General features: G+C 42.1%; 1 protein-coding gene across 1 annotated transcript in view; it reads left to right on the top strand.

Moving 5' to 3' along the window:
- LOC145394509 ((3R)-3-hydroxyacyl-CoA dehydrogenase-like) overlaps positions 1–25,951 on the top strand; it is a 77,195-nt gene that overhangs the window by 19,547 nt on the left and 31,697 nt on the right. The window contains exons 4-6 of the mRNA XM_080268353.1: positions 17,991–18,184; positions 18,328–18,512; positions 18,773–18,900. Of these exons, the coding sequence (XP_080124479.1) occupies positions 17,991–18,184; positions 18,328–18,512; positions 18,773–18,900 (507 nt within the window). The remainder of the gene's footprint in view (positions 1–17,990; positions 18,185–18,327; positions 18,513–18,772; positions 18,901–25,951) is intronic.

Genomic DNA, 25,951 nt, shown 5'->3' with positions numbered 1-25,951 from the left:
CAGGACCAACTCCCTAGCCCCGGGCTCCTACGCTCCTCATGGGCAACGTAGAGGAATGGATGATGGATGGATAGATGGTATATATATATATATATATATATATATATATATATATATATATATATATATATATATATATATATATATATCAATCCTTGCCAGTGTTAAGCATGTATCCTTAAAAATTCTTCATGTAGCATAAATAATATGAGTATGAAATAACAATACCTGTATTAACAAGAATGGAAAGCATGATGTTGGAATGAGTTTATGGTGAGTGTGAACTGAGGGAATGAAGGAGCAGACTTGTTGATGGTTAGGCAGTTGGAGTCACTAATGATGAATCTCATGCTTTACAAATATGAAGGGGAGTAATGTCAACGGATATGGTGATTCTGTTCTCCAGTAGCTAAATATCTCATGAACCACATGCATGAGAATCGTACCCTGAGTTTATTATAGTGAGACAAGTTTTAACGGTGCGGCCACACTTGCCCGAAACATGAATTGGCAACATGTTTCAAACTGTGCCTGGAACAATGTTACAGACATGTTTGAAACGCAAGTGTCTCGAACATGTTGACAAATCTGCTGGAATCATGTTGGTAGCACCGGTGTGGACGAGGCTTTGAGCTGTGGACATGAATCTAACACAGCAGTGGACCCTTAATGCAACCATGGCACCACTTCAAAATCTGTCTTTGACATCCTAATGAAATAACGAAATTCAGGAGTATCCTCCACTTGCACCGGTAGCAGTCCAATGCCATCTCTAACGAGGTCATTTACAAAATGACGTCCATCACCATAAGGGTTTGCCTTAAGCCCCTGTCACACATACGTGACTCAAGGCCCGACCGTGGCGGGACTCAAAGTCGTGTCCCAGTTGGCTTCCACGCCTCCCGACTGGCCCCGAATCTAAGCTGCTCATGACTGCCTCACGACTGGTTGTGACGTCCTCAAGAACGCGACAAGATCACAAGGCGACCGCGAGGCGACTGCAAGGCGACCATGGGGCGACGGAGCAACGAGTCTTCAAGTTTGAAATTTTACGGATTTTTGTCAGCCACGACCGCCCAATAATGCAACACGGCTGTGTGACACATTCGGGGAATGCACATAGACCCCCCCCCCCGAGCCTCCCCCGACCTCCCGCCGACCCCCCCATGATGGCAAGCACGGGTCTCTCACACTTGATACATCGCTCGCTCACCGTCACACAGTTGCCATGTGTGACCGGTGTTTCCACATCGCCAACCACACCTGGTTTCCAGCCAAAACTCTTTGTGCACCTTTGTGCAGTCTGGGATCGGTCCTAGCCTAGTCGTCGTTTGGTCTGCTTGTGGTCTGCTTGCAGTTGTCACATGGTCATGAGGCATGATTCCGAATCACTGACTGGACTGTCAAAATGCGTTGCATGGTCAGCTCGGGGTTTGGTTGCAGTCTGATCATGGTCTGGTCGTGGTTGGGGACTTGTTACGCAGTCGTAACGGTGTTTTTGTTGGTGACTGCACGCTGACACGCAACGAACGCATCACGATGCATGCAATTGAGCTAAGATTGCTTCAGGACTGACCAATGACAGTCCCGACTATGATGCAACTGTGACCTGACTTTTGGCAAGTCGTGAAGCGGCCACGATTTTGTAACACGCACGTTAAAAATTCATGAGGCTCGAGGAGTTGTCCCAGTGGTTCATGACCGCCCGCCAGAGTCTGGGCTTTGTTGGAGAATCAAGGAACGACTGATGACAGAAGCCGTTATGATCTTGAGTTGCGCCGCGGTCTGGTCTTGAGTCGCGTATGTGTGACAGGGGATTTATGTGATGGATGCACCCAAAATCATTGACGAACACATATTTTTTGTCCTTGCTGTGCACATAATACAACCGTTGTGGCTGTGACAAGTAAGGTGTCCTCCCTCATCGCCATGTTGCTGGGTACTGTCTCTCACAAGTCAAGACCACATGACTACTGCACCTTTGTTTCGAACATATCAGTGACTTTCTCGAAAACCATGCTTGTGACACTGCCCATAACATGTTTGTGACATGTTGCTAACATGTTCGAGACATGAATCTAACACGTCACGAGCATTGTTTCCGACAATGTTCGAGGGGAAGTGTGGCTGCACACTAAGGTGAAGGGTTGCGAGTTTATGACAGTCACTTAAGTTTTGTCATTACACACCTTTCATCTGACATTTCAGTAAAATTCATGACTTACTGTTTATATTTCATCGTTTGGAGAATCACTGCTTTTACTTTGCACCAAATATTCACTGTTGCAAAATTATGAAACAAGCTATAATTGTAATATTGCATGGAGATATGTCATTTTTATAGGAGACTCAAGCAGGGTTTCATCTGCTAGCCTTACACCTTACTGTAACATTCTCTGTATTCTGAGAGACATAATGAGGTCTCCAACTATACCCTATTTGACTGACCTGTGCACCTGAGATGCATGGGGTGAGTAAGGTGTGTTTGATTCGCGGCTGCTGATTGGCCGCCGATGATGTCATCGCAACAGACGGCAAAATATCGGTAATATTTATTTTAAATACTTTCCTCTCGTTTTCCTGGCAATAAAACAGCTATTCATCAAAAACACGAAGAAATCTGCTCTTTGATTAAACAAGATAACGGTCGGTATGCTTTAATAACTATAAATAATTAAAGAGAATTTGCCATAATGGATAAATGCACACATCCATATCGATGGCAGCACTCTCGCCTAGGAGCCTCCAAAACATGACTTTTTATATCTATCATTTTATAACGAAGTTTTTCTTAGTTTGCTTTATTCGTGTAGTAATGCAGGTATGAACTGCACGGACTGATATAACCTCACACTGACATATGGAGGTGCATGGACAAAGGAGGACTACTGGGCCATGGTAGCGGACTGTGTGAAACCTATACTCAAAGTCGGACACTCACACACAAAAACAAAACCGAAAACAAAAAAAATGACGAGCGAAATGAGTGGCTACCCCTTGTTCGAAAAAGTTTATTCAACAACAGAAATAACTCAGCATGTTAGCTTGGCAAAAACAGAGGTAGTTTGCAGGATTTTCTTTTTCATGGGAACAAACATAAACTATATCTTCAGTTTACTGTATGAAAGGCAATATGGTTGTAGTGGACAACAAATATTATAAGTACTGGACTCCAAGGAGACAAAACGGACAGCGTTGGCTACAGAAAAAAGTTATGGCAGAGGAACATCTTTTGACAACTTAACAGTGACAGTAAACACCAGCGATGAACTAATGCAATTATTATTATAACAGCTACAATAGTGGAAAGACTGATAATACCCACTTCTATATAGCCTACTCGTAACTTTGTGACGCTCTCTGCCAGGTAAAAAGAAAAATATGTTTCTTTGTTATTTGACCTGATCTCCTTTATACCTACGTGACTTCCCCTTGTTATAGTGATAAATTCATTCCATTGCGAGGAGTAGACTGTAGCACCAGTCGAGCAGGGCAGTACTGGTGGATGGAAAGCTGATGACAGGGAGAGCTGGAGCTCCCGTTTCATCAGCCCTCGGGACTAGGTCCCGACCATCCCCCATTGCTGAACTTTTTCAGTGTCTCAGTAACACAGAAAGTAGGCCACCATGCTCTCCAATACAAGTTTCTCTCACTATCTACACCAAACTACATGCACAGTACACACCACACTTCCTTTTCCAAAATTTAGAAAAAAAAAATGACGTCGAAGTACACAGCATCGGAAGCCCCTGGGCGGGGACCATAAATGCCCCCACCTTCTGACCCTCTCCCGGTGACGACTCAAGATGCCTGGAACCACTGTCTGACTCTCTTCTTCTTCATTTCCGCAACATTTGCGGCCTTTCCTCTAACTTTCGCTCTGTTGAGCACCACCTCTCATTCTCTAAACCTCACCTTCTTTTTCTAACTGAGACTCAGCTGTCTGAGGCAACTGACAGCAAACTCTTTTCTGTATGCTCCTACTTTCTCTATACTCATTCCAAAGCCAAAACTGGCTGTTGTGTATATATACACAACAACTTATCTTGCTCTCGTGTTCCTGAACTCGATTCTTCTGAATTCTCTACACTCTGGCTCCGGTTTTCCTGTCATTCTTTGACTAAATATATCTGTGCTGTTTACTTATCTCCTAATTCTACTATTAAAAATTCTTTGACTATCTTACTTCTATGATGGAACACATTCTATCCATTTCTCCTTTCTCTGAAATCTCCATTCTAGGAGATTTCAATGTTCACCACCTTTGGCTCTCCCCTCTTTTCACTGATCCACCTGGTGAACAAGCCTACACCTTTTGTATCCTTAATGACCTAGAGCAGCTTCTACAGCACCCTACCCATATCCCTGACTGCATTGGAGAGAGCTCCAACATACTTGACCTCTTCCTCACAACTAATCCTTCTGCTTACTCTATTAATCATTTCTCTCCGTTGGGCTCCTCCGATCACAACCTTATCGCCTTAACCTGTCTTATCGTTCCGGCACAGCCTGCGGACCCTCCAAAGGAACGTCGTCTGTGGCACTTTGGAACTGCGGATTGGGAAGCCCTCAGGCAGTACTTCTTTGATTTTTCCCTGGAATGATTATTGCTTCCATGGCCGTGAGTCATCTGGGTGTGTCCTGTGCATTACGGAGGTTAGTCTCTCAGGCATGGAAGTTTACATTCCTTTCTTGTTTCCTTTGACTAATGCACGAAAGCCTTGATTTAGTCACGCTTGTTCTAATGCTGTCCACAACAAGGAGATGGTCTAGAAAAGGTACTGGAGCCAACCCACCCCTGAATCACATCTTTTATATGTTTCTGCCCGGAATCGTGCTAACTCTGTTCTTTGCTCTGCTAAAAATAATTTCATCTGTACTAAATGCTGTCAACTCTCCAACTCGAATTCTTCCCGCTCCTTCTGGCACCTTGCCAAAAACCTTTCTAACAACTTTACTTCATCATCTTTCCCTCCTCTTTTCTACCCTGATGGCTCTGTGGCTATTTCTTCTACTGATTAACCCGCCCCATCCCGACCACTTTTCTACCACTGACTCCTCCCAATCCCGACCATTTTAGGAAGAAAATTGTTTTGGCTCAAACCTTCGCTTTTAATGAGAAACATCGAAAATTCATAGAGAAATCGCTCACCTGAGGTTTAAAATACTCATTACAGGTAGGAGTACCTCCTTACCTTACTGGGTTTTCTATCAGGCTGGCATCAAAGAAAACGAGTTCTATGGGAGGATAACTATTTCACACCACTCATAAACGGTATTTATTTATTTACTTGGTACAAATTTATATGTAGTACAAGAGAATATTGGTTTTCAAACAGTAATATAGGCATTATAAGCATTGTTTCACTCACTAATACCTGACCTTTTTTTGCCACATTACCTGATCATCATTTCTAACTGTTTCTTCCTCTAATGCTATGTAAAGTTTGTCCTCCACATTGTCATTGATTGGGGAATCACTCTGGTCCTAAATTTCGTACCGTGGCATGACATGGCTTTACTGGCCAGGTCACTGATAACAGGTGAATTGCTAAGACAATGGCATGTAGGGGGGTGTCACGAATCAAATTCGCGACATTTCCCTTTTGTGAGAAGCCACGAACTATTAGTGGAAAACTCACTGTTTATCGTTCAGTTAACCGCTCATTCGGATGGAAGCTTTGTCAAATCAATTTTTCATTGTCATGCGTGATCGTCTCTGTGTGAGACATTAGCGTTTCCGCTGAGCGATTTGTTTTGGGCGCGTTTCGCTCACTCGACCGTTAAAAAATGCATCCTACTGCTCCCTTTTTCTTTCCCACGACTCACTCAGTCCAGTGTTTGCTCTGACGGAGAGAGGTTCTGTGCTCCAGAAGTGTGAGAGAATAGGTTGCTAGCACCCTGACCCCACTGAGTATAGTTAATCCAAGCTCCCACCCTTGGTGATACACCGCATTCATCGACCAGTATTTCTTTTGTATTTTCCTAGTTTTAAGAGCTTAGTTAAGGTGTTTTTCCTAGGTGTAAGAATTTAGCTCGAGTGAGTGAGTGAGTGCGATCTCATTAATTTGATTTTGAATTGTAATGTTAAATTTATTTTGTAATCAATAAATTTAACAGTTCTTTTGCTTGAGCTTAATGTAATGTAAACTCTTGTTTCATTTCTCCATAATTAAGCTTATTTTCCATATAGCTCCTAGCTTGCATAAACGTTTTGCTATTCATAACTGGTACTTAGGCCAGTCTTGTGTATTAAACTTAAAATCCGTTGTGCCTCCTAGGAGTTAAGCATCAGCAAGAACCTGATGCTATTGTTAGTATTAGTTATTTATTGTCGGGGTGAAGTAACTTTCTCCAGAGGCTACAGTACTAATAAACAGCAATTGAGTGATTAGTCTCTGCTGTGTACTGTCGAGAAAGTTTATAAATTTTCGTTCTTAGAGAATCGTTGCTTGATTTAGCAAGACAATCATTGTCCCTGCTCTTTATTATATTGAATATTATTATCAATTAAATAACATTTAGCATTTATTTTAAAAACCCCGTGACAATTGGCGACCTCACCAGGATATTAACTCCTAGCTCTAAAGCTATTCATGAGATAGTACTCACTCATTCATATTTAGGTATTTATCATGAAAGTTTATAGGCACAAGCTTAATGGTGGTTACCGTTAATTTAGCAAGTGAATTTTTGCTTTATTAATCAATAGAGTACTTAACTCTAATTTATTCTTGGTTACGCCAGACAATTTTATTCGCTCCTGGGAAGTCGCCGTACCCATTGTGTTTATTATTGAGTCTTCCCAGTCATTTGCATTTTTGCTCTAATCTTTGCCAGTTAACTAGATAAGACTGGTCACCACTAGCTTGTGTCTGTACTCTTTACTTGTTTATTAGTATTCGTTTGCGAAGCAGTCAGTACTCAGTTTCGTTTGCTTAATAAGCTAGCATCATGGCAGCCAGTGCTTATGTACAGGAAGCCAAAGATATGGGTCTCACAGACCCAGAGAAAATACAGAGTTACGTTCTCTCACGGTTTAATTACGAGCAAGAACGTGAGAAAGATGCTCGTGAAGAGCTTAGAATTCAGCGCGAATATGAGCGGGAACAACAAAAACGTGAGCGAGAACAGCGCGAATACGAGCGCGAACAACATGAACGTGAGCGAGAACAGCGTGAACACAAGCTAGTACAAGAGCGAGAACAGCGCGAATACGAGCGTGAACAATGCGAGAGAGAACAAGAACACGAACGTGCCGAGCAAGAAGCACGTGAAAAACATGAACTTGAAGTGCTGAAGCTCAAGCGAGATTCCTTGGCTTCAGACACGTCTGGTGCAGTTGGTCCAAGCTCCACGAGCGTTCCCCCCTGCACATGTCCTGGCGACCCCACGCATCAAGCTTCCTTCATACAAGGAAAGCGAGCGAATCGAGCCGTACATAGCTCGTTTTGAGGACATGGCAGACGTGTATCAACTGGATGAGGAAGCTAAGTGGATCCAATTTCTTAGTTTATTTGAGGGCCCTGCCCTCGATATTCTCCACAGAATTCGTGGAGACAATCTCACCTATGAAATGATGAAAGCTGCACTCATTAAGGCGTATGGTCTCACAGTAGACGACGCCAAAGTTCAGTTCATGCGAGCTCGTCTCCAAGACAAGGAGACAGCTGTTCAGTTCCTCGACCGTCTCACAGCTTACTTAAATGAGTGGATGGAGAAAGATGAAACTCCTTCCACGCATGAGGGGATAATTGACCTTATGCTGCATACACAGCTAGAGAGGTCGTGGCCTGCTGAGCTCATAGCACAGCTTAAGATCTGCCAGGTGAAAGATGCCAGTCAAATGGCAGAAAAGGCTGACGCATTCTTTACTGCATACGGGTATCAAACTCGTAAGCAAAACACCTGGAGCAGAAAAGATACTGCCAAGTCTGGGAAGCCGTCTCAGACTGAATCCCAGCACCAAGGCCATTCTCAGAGTAATGGTCAAGGTCCAAGCAAACCGCAGTGGAAGGACCAGGGGCAAAACACTCAGAAACCTGAGTGGAAGCGGTACAACAAGTACCCTAACCAGCAGCAGTATCAGCCACGCAACCGACCTTCGGGACAAACTTTTTCACCACCAGCTCAAAAGAGGCAGGAAGCGAACGCAGCCTTCATTCCTCAGCAGCAGCACGGTGGTCACGTCCCTACCAGTATGGGTACTTCCCCACAGTTCACTAGTCCCACAGTGACAGTGAACACCCCTCCACAGATGGCCAATGTTCCATCTTCCCAATATAATTCACAAGGCACAATGTTTGCCGCATCAATTCAGCAGCCTCATGAGTGGCTAGCTGCTTCCTCCACAGGCCCTCCCACAGGTGACAGTACCTTCCTTGTTCAGCCAGGGTTTGTGGGAGGCATTCCTGTGAAGGTCCTGAGAGATAATGGTTCCTCAGGTTGCTCTGTTAAGCAGAGTCTAGTTCGGCCTGAGCAGTACACAGGTCGACAGATCCATGCAAACCTTATTGATGGATCAGTGAGATTGTTCCCTGAGGCATGTATCCAGGTGGCATCTCCATTTTATACTGGTACAACACTTGCAGTTGTCATGCCAGAACCTTTATTTGACCTCATCATTGGCAATATTCACAGAGTCAAGGATAGTTGCTCCGATGATGACGCTACTCGGACTTCGGCTGCTGTGGTAACACGAGCCATGGCTGAGGCTCCAGACTGTGTCACCCCAGTGATCATTGAATCGCTGCAAGATCTGATGTGTAGTCAACTTGTTGTACAAGAACAACATTCTGACCTGACACTTGCTGCCGTGCGGAACAAACAAAAGGGTCGAGTGATTAAGTATTCACGGGGAGGTCGAGCCAAGTTCCTTCGCAAACAAGGACGGCTCTAACGTGAGTCACGAACACCCGAGGGCGAGGTTCGACTGCAGTTTGTCGTTCCCGCCAAGTTCTGCCTAGCAGTGTTACAATGGGGTCATTGTTCAGCCTCAGGAGGTCACATGGGCAAAAGGAAGACCCAGGGCCGTATCCGAGCTGACTTTTTCTGGCCAGGGATGGGACGAGACATAGATAGGTTTGTCCGTTCCTGCAGTGTGTGTCAAAGTAACACCACTAATCAGGGACATGCCCTTCCTGTGCCATTTGTAACCACACCTGTAATCTCTGAGACAGTTGAGAGACAGGGTAGTGGTGAAGTGGGTGCAGACCTGACGTCTCGCCCATTGGCCCCACAGGACACAGTATGTCCGGGGCCTGTACATACATATTATGTACCGTAAGTTAAGGGGGAAGTTCGAGAGAGAACTCCGCAGAGGCGACTCTAGGCTATGGAAGACCCGAGTTTGTACAAGGATTCTCAGCTTCCCGGTACTAATATAAGTACTGTAGGTTAAGGGGGAAGTTTGAGAGAGAACTCCGCAGAGGTGACTCGAGGCTATGGAAGACCCGAGGTTGCACAAGGATTCTCAGCTCCCCGATAGTAATATAAGTACTGTAGGTTAAGGGGGGAAGTGAGAACTCCACAGAGGCGACTCGAGGCTATGGAAGACCCGAGTTTGCACAAGGATTCTCAACTTGCCGACACTAATCGTGTGCTATAATTAACGGCGACCTCGAATGTACTGATTGCTAGGCAGAGAGAGTAATTGTACGTAATAAGAATTTTGTCTCATTGACACTTTTGATGCTCCACCTTAATTGGTTTTGCAGGTACAGCAATGGGTGTAGCAGTTTTGCTGTGCGGGCCAGCTGATCATCTGCCGCACGCTGCCGCCTCTTCTCCTCTGCCCTCGTCGTCGCCATATTATTTACTGTGTCATTTTACACGTAGGTACAGTTACACTACAACTGTCACACCTACACCGTGTATTACATACACCACGCTACACAACAATTAGTTGTCAGTGTAAATGTAGCGAATTTTCGCTCAGTTTGACCTGAGTACAGGATTTTCACCGTCGTCACGGAGTTTTTCCCTCAAGCTTGCTTCTATTAACGTAAATACGAGTTTTTTTTCGCTCACTGGCGACTGCGACTATCTCCTGTAGCAGGATAGCACACACACCACAGTGTGAATCTTGTGTGAATGACTTAGGATGTGTACATATATATATATATATCCACAAATTTTTTCCCATAAGGAAAAAATTTAATTTTGTAGGGGCGTAATGTCACGAATCAAATTCGCGACATTTCCCTTTTGTGAGAAGCCACGAACTATTAGTGGAAAACTCACTGTTTATTGTTCAGTTAACCGCTCATTCGGATGGAAGCTTTGTCAAATCAATTTTTCATTGTCATGCGTGATCGTCTCTGTGTGAGACATTAGCGCTTCCGCTGAGCGATTTGTTTTGGGCGCATTTCGCTCACTCAAATGCGGCCTACTGCTCCCTTTTTCTTTCCTACGACTTACTCAGTCCAGTGTTTGCTCTGACAGAGAGAGGTTCTGTGCTCCAGAAGTGTGAGAGAAGACGTCGCTAGCACCCAGACTCCACTGAGTATAGTTAATCCAAGCTCCCACCCTTGGTGATACACAGCATTCATCGACCAGTATTTCTTTTGTATTTTTCTAGTTTTAAGAGCTTAGTTAAGGTGTTTTTCCTAGGCGTAAGAATTTAGCTCGAGTGAGTGAGTGAGTGCGATCTCATTAATTTGATTTTGAATTGTAACATTAAATTTGTTTTGTAATCAATAAATTTAACAGTTCTTTTGCTTGAGCTTAATGTAATGTAAACTCTTGTTTCATTTCTCCATAATTAAGCTTATTTTCCATATAGCTCCTAGCTTGCATAAACGTTTTGCTATTCATAACTGGTACTTAGGCCAGTCTTGTGTATTAAACTTAAAATCCGTTGTGCCTCCTAGGAGTTAAGCATCAGCAAGAACCTGATACTATTGTTAGTATTAGTTATTTAATGTCAGGGGTGAAGTAACTTTCTCCAGAGGCTACAGTACTAATAAAGAGCAATTGAGTGATTAGTCTCTGCTGTGTACTGTCGAGAAAGTTTATAAATTTTCGTTCTTAGAGAATCGTTGCTTGATTTAGCAAGACAATCATTGTTCCTGCTCTTTAATATTATTGAATATTATTATCAATTAAATAATATTTAGCATTTATTTTAAAATCCGCGTGACAGGGGTGGAGGAGGTCATGCTGGGTAAGGCATTGTCCCTGCCTGGCATCTTGTTGAGGAAGGTGCCACGTGTATACGTACCAAAAATGACTCGCGAAAATTGAAAATTGTGCAAATTAGGGACCTTGCATTTTTTTCGCGTATATGTACGTCGACGGGATTGGCAGTGACAAAACGTGTAGATGTTAAAGAACGTCGACGGGACGCCGCAGGTTAAGCAGATCTCTTCGCTCAGACTTTCCCTTCCAATTCCACATTAGACGATTCCGGTGCTGTTCCTCCATCACTTCCCCCCTCTGACTTCCTCATGGCTGACATTAAAATTTCTTCAGCTGCTGTATTTTCTGCCGTAACAGGCCTCAATACTAATAAGGCATATGGGCCTGATGGAGTCCCTCCTGTTGTTCTCAAGAACTGTGCTTCTGTGCTTACACCCTGCCTATGCAAACTCTTTCGCCTTTGTCTATCAACTTGTACCATTCCTTCATGCTGGAAGTTTGCTCTCATTCAGCCAGTCCCAAAGAAGGGTGACCATTCCTAACCCTCTAACTATCGTCCAATTGCTTTAACATCCTGTATCCCAAAAGTTTTCGAGTCTCTTACTAGAAAAATTTTAAAGGATCTTTCCTATCACACCCTTCTTTCTGATTGTCAGTATGGGTTCCGCCAGGGACGCTCCACAGGCGATCTTCTCACCTACCCTTCAGACTCCTGGTCATCCTCCTTTCGGGACTTTGGCGAAAGCTTTGCCATTGCACTTGACATCTCAAAGGCTTTGGATCGAGTCTGGCATAAATCTTTAATTTCCAAACTGCCCTCTTACAGTTTCTTTCCTTCTATCTGTGCCTTCATCTCTAGCTTCTTTACTGGTCGTTCTATAGCCACTCTTGTAGACGGCCATCGTTCTTCTCCTAGATCTATTAACAGTGGTGTTCCTCAGGGCTCTGTCCTATCACCAACCCTCTTCCCTTTATTCATCAATGACCTTCTAAGCTGTACATCTAACCCTATCCACTCATATGCTGATGACTCCACCCTTCACCTTTCCATTCGATTCACGCAACATCCATCTCAGCAGTTACTTCAACAAACAAGGGATGAGGCTATGGCACACCTAATGTCTGACTTGGCTCGTATCTCTGATTGGGGTAAAAATAATCTGGTTGTCTTTAATGCATCAAAGACTCAGTTTTTGCACCAATCAACCCAACAAAATCTTCCACAGGTATACCCCCTAATGTTTAATAATATTCAGCTTAATCCTGCCTGATCTTTGAACATGCTTGGGGTTTCATTTACTCAGGACTTATCTTGGAAAGATCATAATACATCTCTTGTAAAATCTGCTTCCAAGAGATTGGGTGTGCTAAGCTGACTCCGTTCCTTCTTTACCCCTGCACAATTGCTGACTCTATACAGGGGTTTTATTTGCCTCTGTGTGGAGTACAACTCTCATGTGTGGGGAGGCTTCCCACATACAACTCTTCTCAATAGGGTGGAGTCAAAGGCTTTTTGCCTCATTAACTTTCCTCCTCTTACTGACTCCCTTCAACCTCTGTTTCTTCGCCGCACTGTTGCATCTTTATCTCTTTTCTGTCGCTACTTAAAATGGTCACTGCTCCTCTGAACTGTCTGCATGCATTCCTCCACCTCTACGACGGGCGCTTAGCACCCGTCTAGCAGCAAACTCTCATCCCTTTTCTGTCCACCTCTCTAATGCAAGAGTTAACCGTTACTCCCAGTCCTTCATTTATGCAACAGGTCAACTCTGGAACTGTCTCCCTCTGTCTGTATTTCCTGCTTCCTATGATCTCCAGTCTTTCAAACGCAGGGTGTCCAGGCATCTCGAAATGATCGGATCTTGAATTTGGCTTTCTCTTGTATTTTGTTTTTCTATTGGAATGAACAGTTTAGCGGGCTCGTTGCCTTTGGTTCCTTCTTCCTCACATAAAAAAAAAAATGTTTCACACACTCTAGGCATCTTTCTTCCTTAATTATTTCCTTAATCTTCTAGCCGTACTATCAAATGCTTCTCAGGGAGAGAGAGAGAGAGAGAGAGAGAGAGAGAGAGAATTTGTTGTAAAGGTAGAGAGTCTTTGTACAACAAAAAACGGTGGTGGATCTTGCCACATATCTTTTTAGCAAACAATGTTATATACAGTCAGAGGTTCTAATTCACGGGTGTAGCCACCCGTCCTGCAGCAAATATTAGAGAGAGAGAGGAGGGGAGGGGAGGAGAGGAGGAGAGGAAGTAAACATGTAGCGTGAGATGAGTATCCTACGGTTTTGCCATTACTACATATATAATATGCATCACACTCAGTAATACGGGACCACTCACAACAACACGACCATCCTTTCATTTCACTTTACAGTTCTTGGTGGTAGCAGCAATGACACGAACCTTCCCGTTATGGAAGCTTTGTACCAATATCGTTTTAACCCTTCGATCAGTGACATGGCTTCCTGTGAACTGTTTTGTTTTCCACACTAGGTAAGTTTTTTACAGTATTGCACTTACTGTTTTACAGATACGTTTTGCTTCCTTACTCCTACCTCATTCATTTTAGATTTTATTACTTATTGGTTTACGAACGCGGTATTTTAACGGACTTCGTTTTTCTACTTTCATGTTTTTAGTCTTGTTTTGGTCGTTATGACATAAAAAAAATCTTAACTGTGTATATTTCTCGATTGTAGATTTTGCTCTGAAGATGGAATAAGTAATTTCCGAAACGTCAGCAAATAAAGACTCTAACTTCGCCACGATGTTTGTGTTCTGCCTGGTGATCCTTTTCCTGTATATATATATATATATATATATATATATATATATATATATATATATATATATATATATATATATATATATATATATATATATATATATATATATATATATAAGCAGAAAAAAGGAGAGAGAGAGAGAGAGAGAGAGAAAGGAGAGTTGCCATCGATATAAAGATGTATTTTATTTGCCATGGCAAACACTCTGCTTATTTATCGTAATAAAAGTATACAGACCCTTGTCTTGTTTAACAGACCAGATTAAATATATTCCTTGTGTTTTTGATGAACAGCTGAGTATTTTATTCCCAGGAACACATGAGGAAGGTATTCTGTCTATTGCGAGACGCCTTAATCCCTTAAGGGGTTGCCACAAACAAATCGCCTCTATTTCAACCTGTCTCCCATCATTTCACTGCCCTGCTCCCAGTAGACAACCACATCTCTCATATACCTCTCCACTGCATCCCTCCGTCTCATCCTTGGCCTCCCACTCTCCTCCACTCCCCCTCACTCACATACACTCTCCTCATTAGTCTCTCGCTCTCCACCCTCTCCACAAAGCCATACCACCTCACTGTATTTCTTCTAACGCTTTCTGTCACATCCAGACCCACACCACAACGGTCCTTCACTTCCTCATTTATCAGTCTGTCTCCGTGTGACTCCACATGCTCCTCTCAAATAACTCACTTCCACTGCTCTCGCTCTTGACTTGTGTCCCTCCAACAAGGTCCAAGCTTCACATCCATACATAAGAGTTGATATCACAGTACTGTCATGCACTGACTTTTTTACTTCTATGCTCACTCCCCTGTTTCTTGTCACTGCTTTCAAAGAACCAGCAACCCTTCCTCCCTATTGCACCCTTTCAAGCATTTCACCCTCTTAACTTCCATCCTTACTCATCACATTACCCAAATACTTAAAAGCACTCAAATATTCCATTTCCTCATCATCTAACCTCGCAGTACATTCAGTGACTTCATTTCTCCCGAAGACGGTAACTTTAGTATTCCATACATTCACGTTTAGATTCCGTTTCTTACTCTCCCAGATTCATTCACCAAACCTTGCAGTTCCCCTTCGTCTTCACTTTACACCACAGTTTCATATGCAATCAACAGTACAGGGATTTTCCAAACACTGCCCCCTCTCATTACTCACTCAGTTCACTGTGCACACTCACTGCAGCCTGAGAACCCTAATACATACTCTTTATGGTATTTAGCAACTACCTATTTACTCCACATATTCTTAATAGGAAAGTATTTTTAAAAATTATATATATATATATATATATATATATATATATATATATATATATATATATATATATATATATATATATATATATATATACAATTATCGATCATTTGGCGTTTACTGCGATGACGTCATCGGTGGCCAATCAGTAGCCGTGAGCCAAACACACCCTACTTGCCTCAAATACCTCAGTTGCAAAGGTCATTCCAGTAAGGTCGAATGAATTTAAATTTAATATAGAAGTGTATCGTATGTCTGGGTGACATGGGATGGAACAGTTGGTTACCCTGGCTTACTGGCCACCGACCTTCTGTGGGTGAAGGTGGTAAATCAGGATGGCAAACTGTTGTCATGTTTAATTTCAGTTAGCAACCTTAATTATATTGTGGTTGCTTTTGCTTTAACAATAACAATGTATGAATATACAAACTGTGAAGGATATTTCAGTAAGACCTCTCGAGTTTCTTTGACCAAATATTATATTATTGCTGGCCTTACTATATCGTTTGGTAAGCCTTGGAGTAAGATCCCGCCAAATCAGAAGTTTTCTTTCTAATAAAACTCTATCACACCTTTAAGTTTGTGTAGAACACTAGTACATATAATTATATAACATTAATGCGCATACATTTTTATCGGTGATTATTCTTTGTTTCCATAAGTACTAAACCATAAAATGGAGTATCCAATCAGGATCACCGTTACAAATGCCTAAGTTCATTCATAGAAATCTACGATTTACTAAGGCAGGTTGCCTGGGTGTATCAGCTGGTTGGAACCCCACAGCTGATCACCAATATTATAAATCAGCTTAGACGTGACTGCACTGTTCCAAGCAGGTTATCAAGATGCAATGTTTCACCTGGTTGAAGTTACTTCCAGCTGACACTCTCCACCTACGTTTTTCTCACACACAGGAGATGGTGGGAATCGGTGTAGATCCTATTGAAGGAATGGTAGGTAGCGTGTGCAGGTGACAGAAAACTGAGCAAATTTCTCTCTCTTTATTGGCCACAGAAAGATACAACTGCGACACAGAGAGAACTCAGAGTAATACGTCCCTCTCGTTTGAATGATAAGTGTGTTCTGCTATAGTTGGCTGGCTTCCCCACTGGGAGTGGCCCTGGGTCAGCATAATATAGAGGTGCCAAACTCCACAGACAACTGGGATTTATACATGAATAGAAGTAAATCACAACTCTACCATGCACATTATACACCTCAGTTAAGTAGTATTAGTTACATTAAAGTATACCAACAAGGTAGGACTAATGTGTTTCCCCGAGACTTAACATATATACAATTCATATTCTTCTATCGCCTTCCCTTACCCTCGTTGTTTATGATAGAAAATGCTGGGCTTTGCAATTCTGGAGGCTCATCTTTTCCCATGCCACACTTTACAGTAAGATGGTGTTTGGTTATCTTCACACTGTTCTACACATTCTTTATTTATGTCTAAACACCTTTGTATGTAATATGTAAAAATAGTGTGAGACTACAACTAATCATGGAAACAATGTCCAGCACCAGAACAAGGGATCGCCAACCAGCTTCTTGAAGTGTAGCAGGTTCATATGTCCGTGGGTGTATCCTCGATAATAAAAAGAAAAAAAATCGGCACCCTTTCAGTGCGAGATATTATGATACACAGCCGATGATTTAAGGGAAATGATACGATTATGTCGCTTTTGTATTATTCATTAATGTTGTTATATTCTACAGATACATAGCTGGATCCGTCATAGTAATATTGTACTACATGGCAACTCAATCATTTTTGTGAATTAAACAGGCATGCCAACACTACCGATCGAACCAGATATGAAGCATTTCAAATCCTTTCTGACCTCAAGGTGCTGATACTTTTTTTTTTTTTTTTTTTTTATCAAGGGTACATGGTCTTTTTGGAGTAGACTGTACTAGAACAAATAGGATTAGAGTGTTCGCGTTTTTGGCCCAGCAATGCCAGTTACACCTGCTAGGAGAGAGAGAGAGAGAGAGAATCTCTGGCAGCAGGCTAAATTGCTGAATAGTTGTAATGAAAACTGAATGGGAAAACCAAATACAAATTAACACAAACCGAAATGCATTTGTTTAATTCTCTTTTTATGCATAATATTTTGCAAGTATTGCTTTGTGCAGTGAACTGGCTGACAATGTTTACTATGCTGACTCGACATTTTTTTTTGTCAGTGTGTGTATTTAAAACCCACTAGAGATGTTTCTATATAGGCTCACGAGTGCTCAGAATAAAATGATAATTCTCTCTCTCTCTCTCTCTCTCTCTCTCTCTCTCAGGCTGTTTTCTCGGTACCTGAATCAGAATATTAAAACTGCATATCAGGATAGCCAACTAGTTTCACAAGAGATGGAGCACGCTCATTTGTTCTTTCATTGATGTTGGCATGTCCACACCTCCACTTGTAAGGTAGTATGGTAGAGTTACTGCCCGATGGGGAAGGTTGACATTTTCCCTCATGTTTATGATAGTAAGCAATCTAATGAAATGCTTATTGTACCCCATTCTTGCAGTCCTGAGGTAAACGTTTCAAATTTTGCATTTAGGTCCGTTCATATGATATCCATTTAACTTCTCAGTTGGAATCAAAAGGTCTATATTTATGTTTCTCAAATCACAAATCCCCTATATTTTTTATGTTGAAGACCACGAAACATTCATTATTGTTATTTGCAACTGAGAATTTCTGGTAAGCGGAATTTTGGTGTTATTTACAAAACATCTTGTAATATATCCTCATAAAGAACACTTGTATTATTCCCCTGTCTCCGGCAGGTGGGCAGCAGCACATTGCACTAGCCATGGACGTGAGAGACAGGAGGAGTGTGGAGGACGCAGTGAAGTCAGCCCAGGACCATTGTGGCGCCACACCCTCACTGCTAGTCAACTGTGCCGGCATTATGACCTCCGCTCCCATCTTAAAGACTGATGATGACACCTGGCAGAAAAATATTGATGTCAACCTGACGGTCAGTTCCAAGTTGTGACAACCATTTTAGTGAATAAAAGTACATGATGTAAGAAGTAAGAGATATGGCAAAACTAAAATGAAATTAATACTGATAAACTGGCAACAATGAATCTAATATATTTATCACCTTCAACTCCGCAGGGAAATTTCTTGGTAACCCAGGCATTCACAAGATCACTGCTTGAAAATGGGAAAGACTTCAAGGGTGCAATAGTGAATATTGCAAGTATTGTGGGGAAAACTGGCTATACCAATGTGAGTGGCTATAGCGCCAGCAAAGGAGGAATTATTTCACTCACCAAGACGTGTGCTGCGGAATTAGCGAGGTAACTAAACCACAAAGCCATGCAGACAGTGGATTGATCATGGCTTCCATGTACAGTATTTGCTTTAATGCTTGCAATAATTTCCTCATATATATATATATATATATATATATATATATATATATATATATATATATATTGGGACACTCAAATGGCTGATGATATATATATATATATATATATATATATATATATATATATATATATATATAATTCATCCATATTGAAGTGCAAATTACGGAAACTCCTTACCATTTCAGCAAAGCCATACGTGTAAACTGTGTGCTACCTGGAACGATTGACACACCAATGGTACCAAGCGGAAGTGAAGTGGTGCGACAGCACTTGACGCGGTTCACACCATTAGGTAGACTTGGCCGCCCTGAAGGTTAGTGGAGCCAATTAGATGGTTGGTAGGGCGATGTCGTGGAATGACTAGTGGCTGGATTTATGGGGTGATAGTACTTAATTAGCCGGGTGTAGACGTCTGACACCATGAGGAAGAGTTGTTGGCAGGGAGAGGTGTCATTTTAGCCCAAGGCCTCACGAGGAGATATGTACAGATTCTTTTCTCCATAGCTCTGCTATTGCACTGACAAAATAATTTCACTTTATACAAATGGACACAAAAATAGTTGGAGAACTGAAATGCACTTTCAAATATTTTATCTAACCAAAACTAAGTGATGTAAAGCGAATAAAGCCGAATGACTTAGAAATTCCTATGCAAATGTTCATGTTCTTATACATTTTTAACCCCTCCGTGGCCGAAGGCCTGAAATTTTCCGTGCACGCCAGGCCGACGCCGGAGCCATTTTTTGAAGTTTCGAAAATTGATTTTTTTTTTCTTGCAATATTGAAGAGAAAGTTCAGATGCACCTAATAGTGCAAATCCCAGCTTCCTAGACGCATTATGTGGCTTGCAAAGAAGCGTGGAAGTTGCAGAAATATCGGCAACCGATATCAGCCGCCCAGGGGCCCTGCCACAATGCAACTGGGCAGGTGTTATTTTTCTTTTTACCTCCCAGAACAATGCGAATGGTGCTGAAATGTTGTGCATATATGAAATATGATGATATCGAATGATTTCAGTACATTATCTGTTAGGAATGGCTGGAAAAAAAAAAAGTTATGAATACATTTTCACCTTTTTGATATAAAATATGTTTATGGTAGTTTCGAGTTATTTTTTTATGTTATCGTTGTGCCCATGCTTGGAAAAGGGAGCGAAAGAGTTGAATTTTCAGTCCTAATGAGAAAACTGCACGTCCTCCAAGGCTTGACTCTGCCACGGGAGAATAGAGTGGAGGGTCAGATCCGATTAGCAATACGGATGTTGAGTCGCAACTTTTAACTCCCACATCACGAGCATGGCTAAAAAGAGAATCGTAATGCAGTTTCAGAACCAAGAATAAGTCAAATTATTACGGATACAAAGCAGAAATAAATACGTTTACAGACGGGGAAAAACGTATTTTTTCTGTCATAACATGTTCATCTTCATCATTTTACGTTCATCTTTCTCATTTTACCTTCTTATTTTCGCAATATATATTGCTGTGCTGTAAACAGAGTGGTTGTATGTGTTTTGCAAGGGAGGAAAAAGATTGTATTTTCTGTCTGGGTCGAGATGATGGGTGTAACTGTGTTTTTAGGCTTGGCCACGAGCGAAAAAATCGTACATCCACTCGTCACGACAGCAGGTGGTGAACTGACAGATGATGTGTGAGAAGGTGAAGTCAAAGTCAGACTCATGTCCCAGATTTTCGTTCACCTCCCGAAGGTTTTCACAGTTTTCTACAAGTTCCACTGCATCAAATGATCCAAATCATTACAACAAACCTGAGCAAATAGGTAAAGATACCAAGACAAAAATGTATTTTTCACTTCTCATATCTTTTTTGTATGTGCCAGTATTACTTCATAATCTTAAACAGGTGTTTGTGTGTGTTTTGCGAGAGAGGACAAAGATGATATGTTCTGCCTGGGTCGAAATAATGGGTGTAGTTGTGCGTGTTTAGGCATGGCCAGGAGCAAAAAAATAAAAAATCCACTCATCACAGCAGCAGGCTCTGAACTCCTTGATGGGATGTATGGGAGTGTAGTGTAGGTCAGTGTGAAGACATTCAGAACGTTCACTCACTTCCCAAAAATTTTTGCAGTTTTTTATAGGCCGCGCTCAAATGATGCCAGCTGCCATTTATCGGCTAAACGTCATTCGACGCCGGCGGCCACAGAGGGGTTAATGAATGCTGAATCAGATTAATAAAGGCAGGAAGTCCGTGTAGAGAATTCGCTTGAATTCAACAACATTGCTAGATTTACAGTAAAATTTAATGAAACAAAATGTGGTACAGTTTTTTTTTTTTTCCTTCCAAGATGGAGGAGCCTGATGGCACCAAGTTAGTTGTGAAGAATCCAACAAGTGTTTCCTGTACATGACCCATATTTCCCCTGCAAATCTTTTGCATTTTATATTAATAAAAGCAGTGATAACATTGTCAAAAAGACAGTATCTATTAACAGGAAACTACTACTATAAGAATAATAATGTCAGTTGTGTAATTGAATGTCAATTGTGTGATTGAATGGAAGGTGTCATCGAGACTGACATGGGTGAAAGCAAAATTCAAACATGAGTTGTGGGTATCTGTGAGTGCAAGGGCCTGGTAGTGAAAGGGATAAAGAAGAGAGGAAGGCTTTCTGGAATGATGTTGATTAGTGTCTGCAGAGTTTTGGAGCGAATGTGAATGTGGTAATGATGGGAGATCTGAATGCTAGAGTGGGAAATGTAGCAGCTGAAGGTGTAGTTGGTATGCATGGTGTGCCTGGAAGAAATGAAAATGGGAAACAAATGATAGGGATGAGCGTTGAGCAGGAGATGGTGATTAGAAATACCTTGTTTGAGAAGAAAGAAATAAGTGTACATGGTTGAGACAGGAGGGTAGAAGGGTTGTTGATGGAGCATTGATGGACTATGTGGTTGTGACCAGGAATGTAATAGGAAGATTGTTGGATGTGAAAGTTCTGAGAGGGGAGGTTGGAGGTATGTCTGACCACTACCTGGTGGAGGGAAAGTTTAGAGTAGGTAAGGGATGGGTGAGAGCTAGGAGAGTTAGGTGTGGCAGGCAGGTTTTGAAAGAGAGTTGCATAAAAGAGAGAAAATGATAGAGTATCAGGAGGAACTGAAAGATGAGTGGAACGCAGTGAAAGATCAGGAAAATGGCAGTGTGGAGGAGGCATGGCAGATGTTTAAGAGTGCTGTGGTGGGGCATGTGGAAGAGGTGTGTGATGTGAAACGACTGGGTGGTGGTGTAAAAAAGGGAAGTGAATGGTGGTGCGAGGAAGTAAGTATGGCTGTGGCTGAAAAGAGATATGCATATGAAGTGTGGCTGCAGAGGAAGGATAAGGTGTCATATGAGAAATATAAGGAAAAGAGGAACTGGGCGAGAAGGGCTGTGCATGATGCTAATGTGGTAGCAGATGAGAGGTGGGGTAGGTGTTTGACTGAGAATTATCAACAGAATAAGAAAAATGTTTTGGATGGAGGTGAAAAGGGTGCAAAAGGGTGAGTCTGGGAAGGAAGAGCGAGTAAAAACAGAGGATGGAAGGATGTTAACTGACATGGATGCAGTAAGGAAGAGATGGGCAGAGTATTTTGAAAGATTTTTAAATGCAGACGAGGAAAGGGAGGCTGAGATTGTGGCGGACAGAAGGATGCAAGGGATAAATGTGTTGGAAGAATTGAATGATTCTTTGATCACGAAGGAGTAAGTGCAGCAGGCGGTAATGGAAATGAAACCAGGGAAAGCTGCAGATATGGATGGGTGTGCTGTGGAATGTCTGAAAGGTGGTGGAGTGACTATTGATGACTGGTTAGTAAGATTGCTGAATGTGTGCTTTGTGCAGGGAATGGTGCCAATTGACTGGGCAAGTGCTTGTGTGGTCCCGTTTTATAAAGGTAAGGGTGATAAGTATGAATGTACTAGTTTTAGGGGTATAAGTCTGTTGACTCTTGTAGGTAAGGTGAACGGTAGAGTGTTAATCATGATAATTAAAGAGCGTACAGAGGGAGTGACTGGTGATGAGCAGTATGGCTTTAGGAGAGGGAGGGGATGCGTGGATCAGGTGTTTGCTGTGAGACAGGTGAGTGAAAAGTATTTAGCAAAAGGTAAGGACGTGTTATGGGCGTTCATGGATTTAGAGAAAGCGTATGATAGAATTGATAGGGAGGCTTTGTGGACTGTTTTAAGACTATATGGACTTGATGACAGGTTACTAATAGGAGTGTAAAGTTTTTATGCAAATCGTAAAACATGTGTAAGAGTGGGAAATACTGTGAGTGATTGGTGTCCCGTGAGAGTGGGGCTGTGGCAGAGATGTGTGATGTCATCTTGGTTGTTTAATATCTATATGGATGGTGTTGTAAGGGAGGTGAATGCATGACTGTTAGGTAGAGGTCTGAGTCTGGTGAATGTTGATGGTAGAGAGTGGAATCTGAGGCAGCTGCTGTTTGCAGATGATACTGCACTGGTGGCTGATTCAGATGAGAGATTGAGGCGGTTGGCAGAGGAGTTTGGAAGGGTGTGTGAAAGGAGGAAAGTGAAAGTAAATGAGAATAAGAGTGAAATGATGAAATGTGCAAGGTTGGTAGATGGTAGGAGGATGAATATAGCTTTGAGCGGTGAGTTGTTTGAGGAGTTTGAGTGTTTTAAGTATATAGGGTCACATGCTGCTGTGGATGGAAGAATAGATGGAGAAGTTTAGAATGAATAAAGTCGAAAAGGTGCGGAGAGGAATGAAAAAAGGGTTTAGATGTCATTCGCTTAGAATGGATGTAAAGTGAAGGCTGTATGAAGGTGTTGTGGTACTGACTGCATTATATGGGACTGAAACATGGAATATGAGTGTAGCAGAGAGGAAAAGTTTGAATGTAAAGGAGATGAGGTGTCTGATGAGTATGTGTAGAGTGATGCGTTTGGATCTAGTGAGAAATGATGAAGTGCGAAGGAAAACTGGAGTTCTTCGCGAGATAGCTGATCGAGTTGAGCAGAGGGTGTTGCGATGGTTTGGGGATATGGAGAGAATGGATAGTGAGTGATTGGTGAAAAAGAAAACTAGATCTGATGTGAGAGGTGTAAGGCTGAAAGGAAGACCACGAATAGGATGGATGGACAGTGTGAAGAGAGCGTTGGATGCAAGAGGGATGTCTGTAGAACACGGAAGAGTGGCTGTGGATAACAGAAATGAATGGAGAGAAATTGTGAATGAATAAATGATGTTGCAGCCCTGAGGGGATATTCTCCTGCATTTAGTCTGATCAGCTGATCAGGTCAGGTGCAGGTAAGGGGATGGATCTTTTATGATGTGGCAGGGGGAAACCAGCTCTGTTGTCAGGCCCTGCTGTGGATGTCACTGATTGCACTGCACAGTTGCCCCTCGTGCGGTGTGGTGCAGTAAGAATCTGTCCTTCTCCCCTTTGGGGCTAAGATGCGAATGAATGTGTCTGAGTGGATGAATAAATTGGGAGTGTGTCATCCTGTCTCAGCTACCTCACTTTCCTTGGGGGAAGCAGCCTAGGTATATAGATAGATAGATAGTTCTGCAATAGATTTTTACATTTCTTTCAATCAGTATGACATCTCATTTATTTCTGCTCTACAATCTGTTTATTTGATCATTGATGTCCTATGCCTCCCTGGCATGGACTCCCATCCTATTTAACACCCACTGCAGCACCTTGCAGACCATACAGAACAACGTCCCATGCATCATTACTGGCTGCACTAAAACCACTACCACGGCACACTTACTCTGAAACTAAAGTTCTTCATATTAGAAAATATTTTTATATGAGATGCACACAGTTCTATGCAGCAGCCTACAGTAACACACAGTACCCATGTCATTATATAACAGGGCCACACAACACAGCCAGGCATATAAAACAGTTATGCACAGACATTACCAGACCCTCTTGAAGAACATCCTACCTTCATACATTACAACACGAGCAATGAAGACACAGCTACATAATTAATTCCTGCGCAGGACGATACAACACCTCAGTAACAACATGTGTTACAAGCCCCTCCTCTCAGAATTCACCAAAATCTGAGGTATCCTAAAATAGACCTGGTCGAGTACGACTAGTTAGATTTAGATTAGGACATAACCTAATCCTCTTCAATTACCAGCTTCGATTCAGATTGGGTGAAAATAATGACTACACATGCCCTGCTTCTAGAATGGACCCACGCAATATAACACAAGTAATGGAACATCGAACATCACATACTACACTAAGAAGCAGACACAGCATCAATGGGGTAGGGAATCTGTGCGACGAACCCAAAGGGCCAGTTGCTTACCTGTGGATGACGAGTCTGCTTGGCCAGGCAGACTGGGGTTATGCAGCAACAACAAAAACAATAAAGCATGAAATCTTATGTGCTAAGTATTCCCACAGAAGATTTTGTTATGAGATTTTGTATAATATGAGCAAAATGGAGTAAGGGGTAAAATAGTAAGGTCTGTGTCCTGGTAAGGCTTACTCCTGAATTACTGAGGAGACTGTGGCCAGGGATTAACAATCACATGGTATGACCTTCTATATTCAGTGGTTAATAAGAATGAGCACTTAGAGAGTGCAACACCGGTGCCTTACGAATGGTCTAAGGAAGTCATATTTGATTTGGTCCAGTGACGTAAACTCTTGACTTATTGATCTAAAAGTCGAATTTCTTCATTCTTGCCTGACTCTGCCCTTTCACTATCTTTGGTCTGAATTGAATCGAAATTGTTACAGTTGTTCTTATCTGTGACAAAGACTTTTTACATTTTTCTCCTTCATCCTTGGTTTACCCATAATTTCTTCCACTAACTTTGGTCGAAACTGTAATCTAAACTGTCTGAGTCACTGGGTGGAACATTTTACCTTGCTCTCTGGCCTTAACTGCTGACTGAATGTTCTTAGAACCGAACACTTTTGTCCTTGGCTTGCCTTCAACTCTTCCACCAAATCTGATCTAAATCAGATTAAAACCGTTTATGTTGACCTTGCTATCTGACCTTGACAATTGGTCTTTGTGGTGTTTGCATTTGGCTGATTGTTCTCAAAATCCAGTTCCTTCATCCTTGCCTTCTCTGGACCCTTGTTGAAAGTTTGATGTAACTTGGGCAAAAACATCATAAGTAGATCTTACAATGAGATAATTATATTCGTTCTATTGATATTTTAAAAAAATGGATCAACCTACTGACTGATCCTCATACGTTCCTCAAAGCAAGGTCTAAATCAAAAGATTTTTATTTTTTCCTCATGGAGATACACAAGGGCAGAACCATGACAGTCGTCAGTGAATCTGAGCTTTGAATGATTGTTCTAAAACTAATCCTTCCTTCCGTGGCTTACTCTCAACCCTTCCACCAAGTCTGTT

This window comes from Coenobita brevimanus, chromosome 27, assembly GCF_032717465.1.
Source record: "Coenobita brevimanus isolate Jiangsu-jjx chromosome 27, ASM3271746v2, whole genome shotgun sequence".
In the NCBI taxonomy this organism is placed as follows: Eukaryota; Metazoa; Arthropoda; class Malacostraca; order Decapoda; family Coenobitidae; genus Coenobita; species Coenobita brevimanus.
This window is presented reverse-complemented; position numbering and strand designations above follow the sequence as displayed.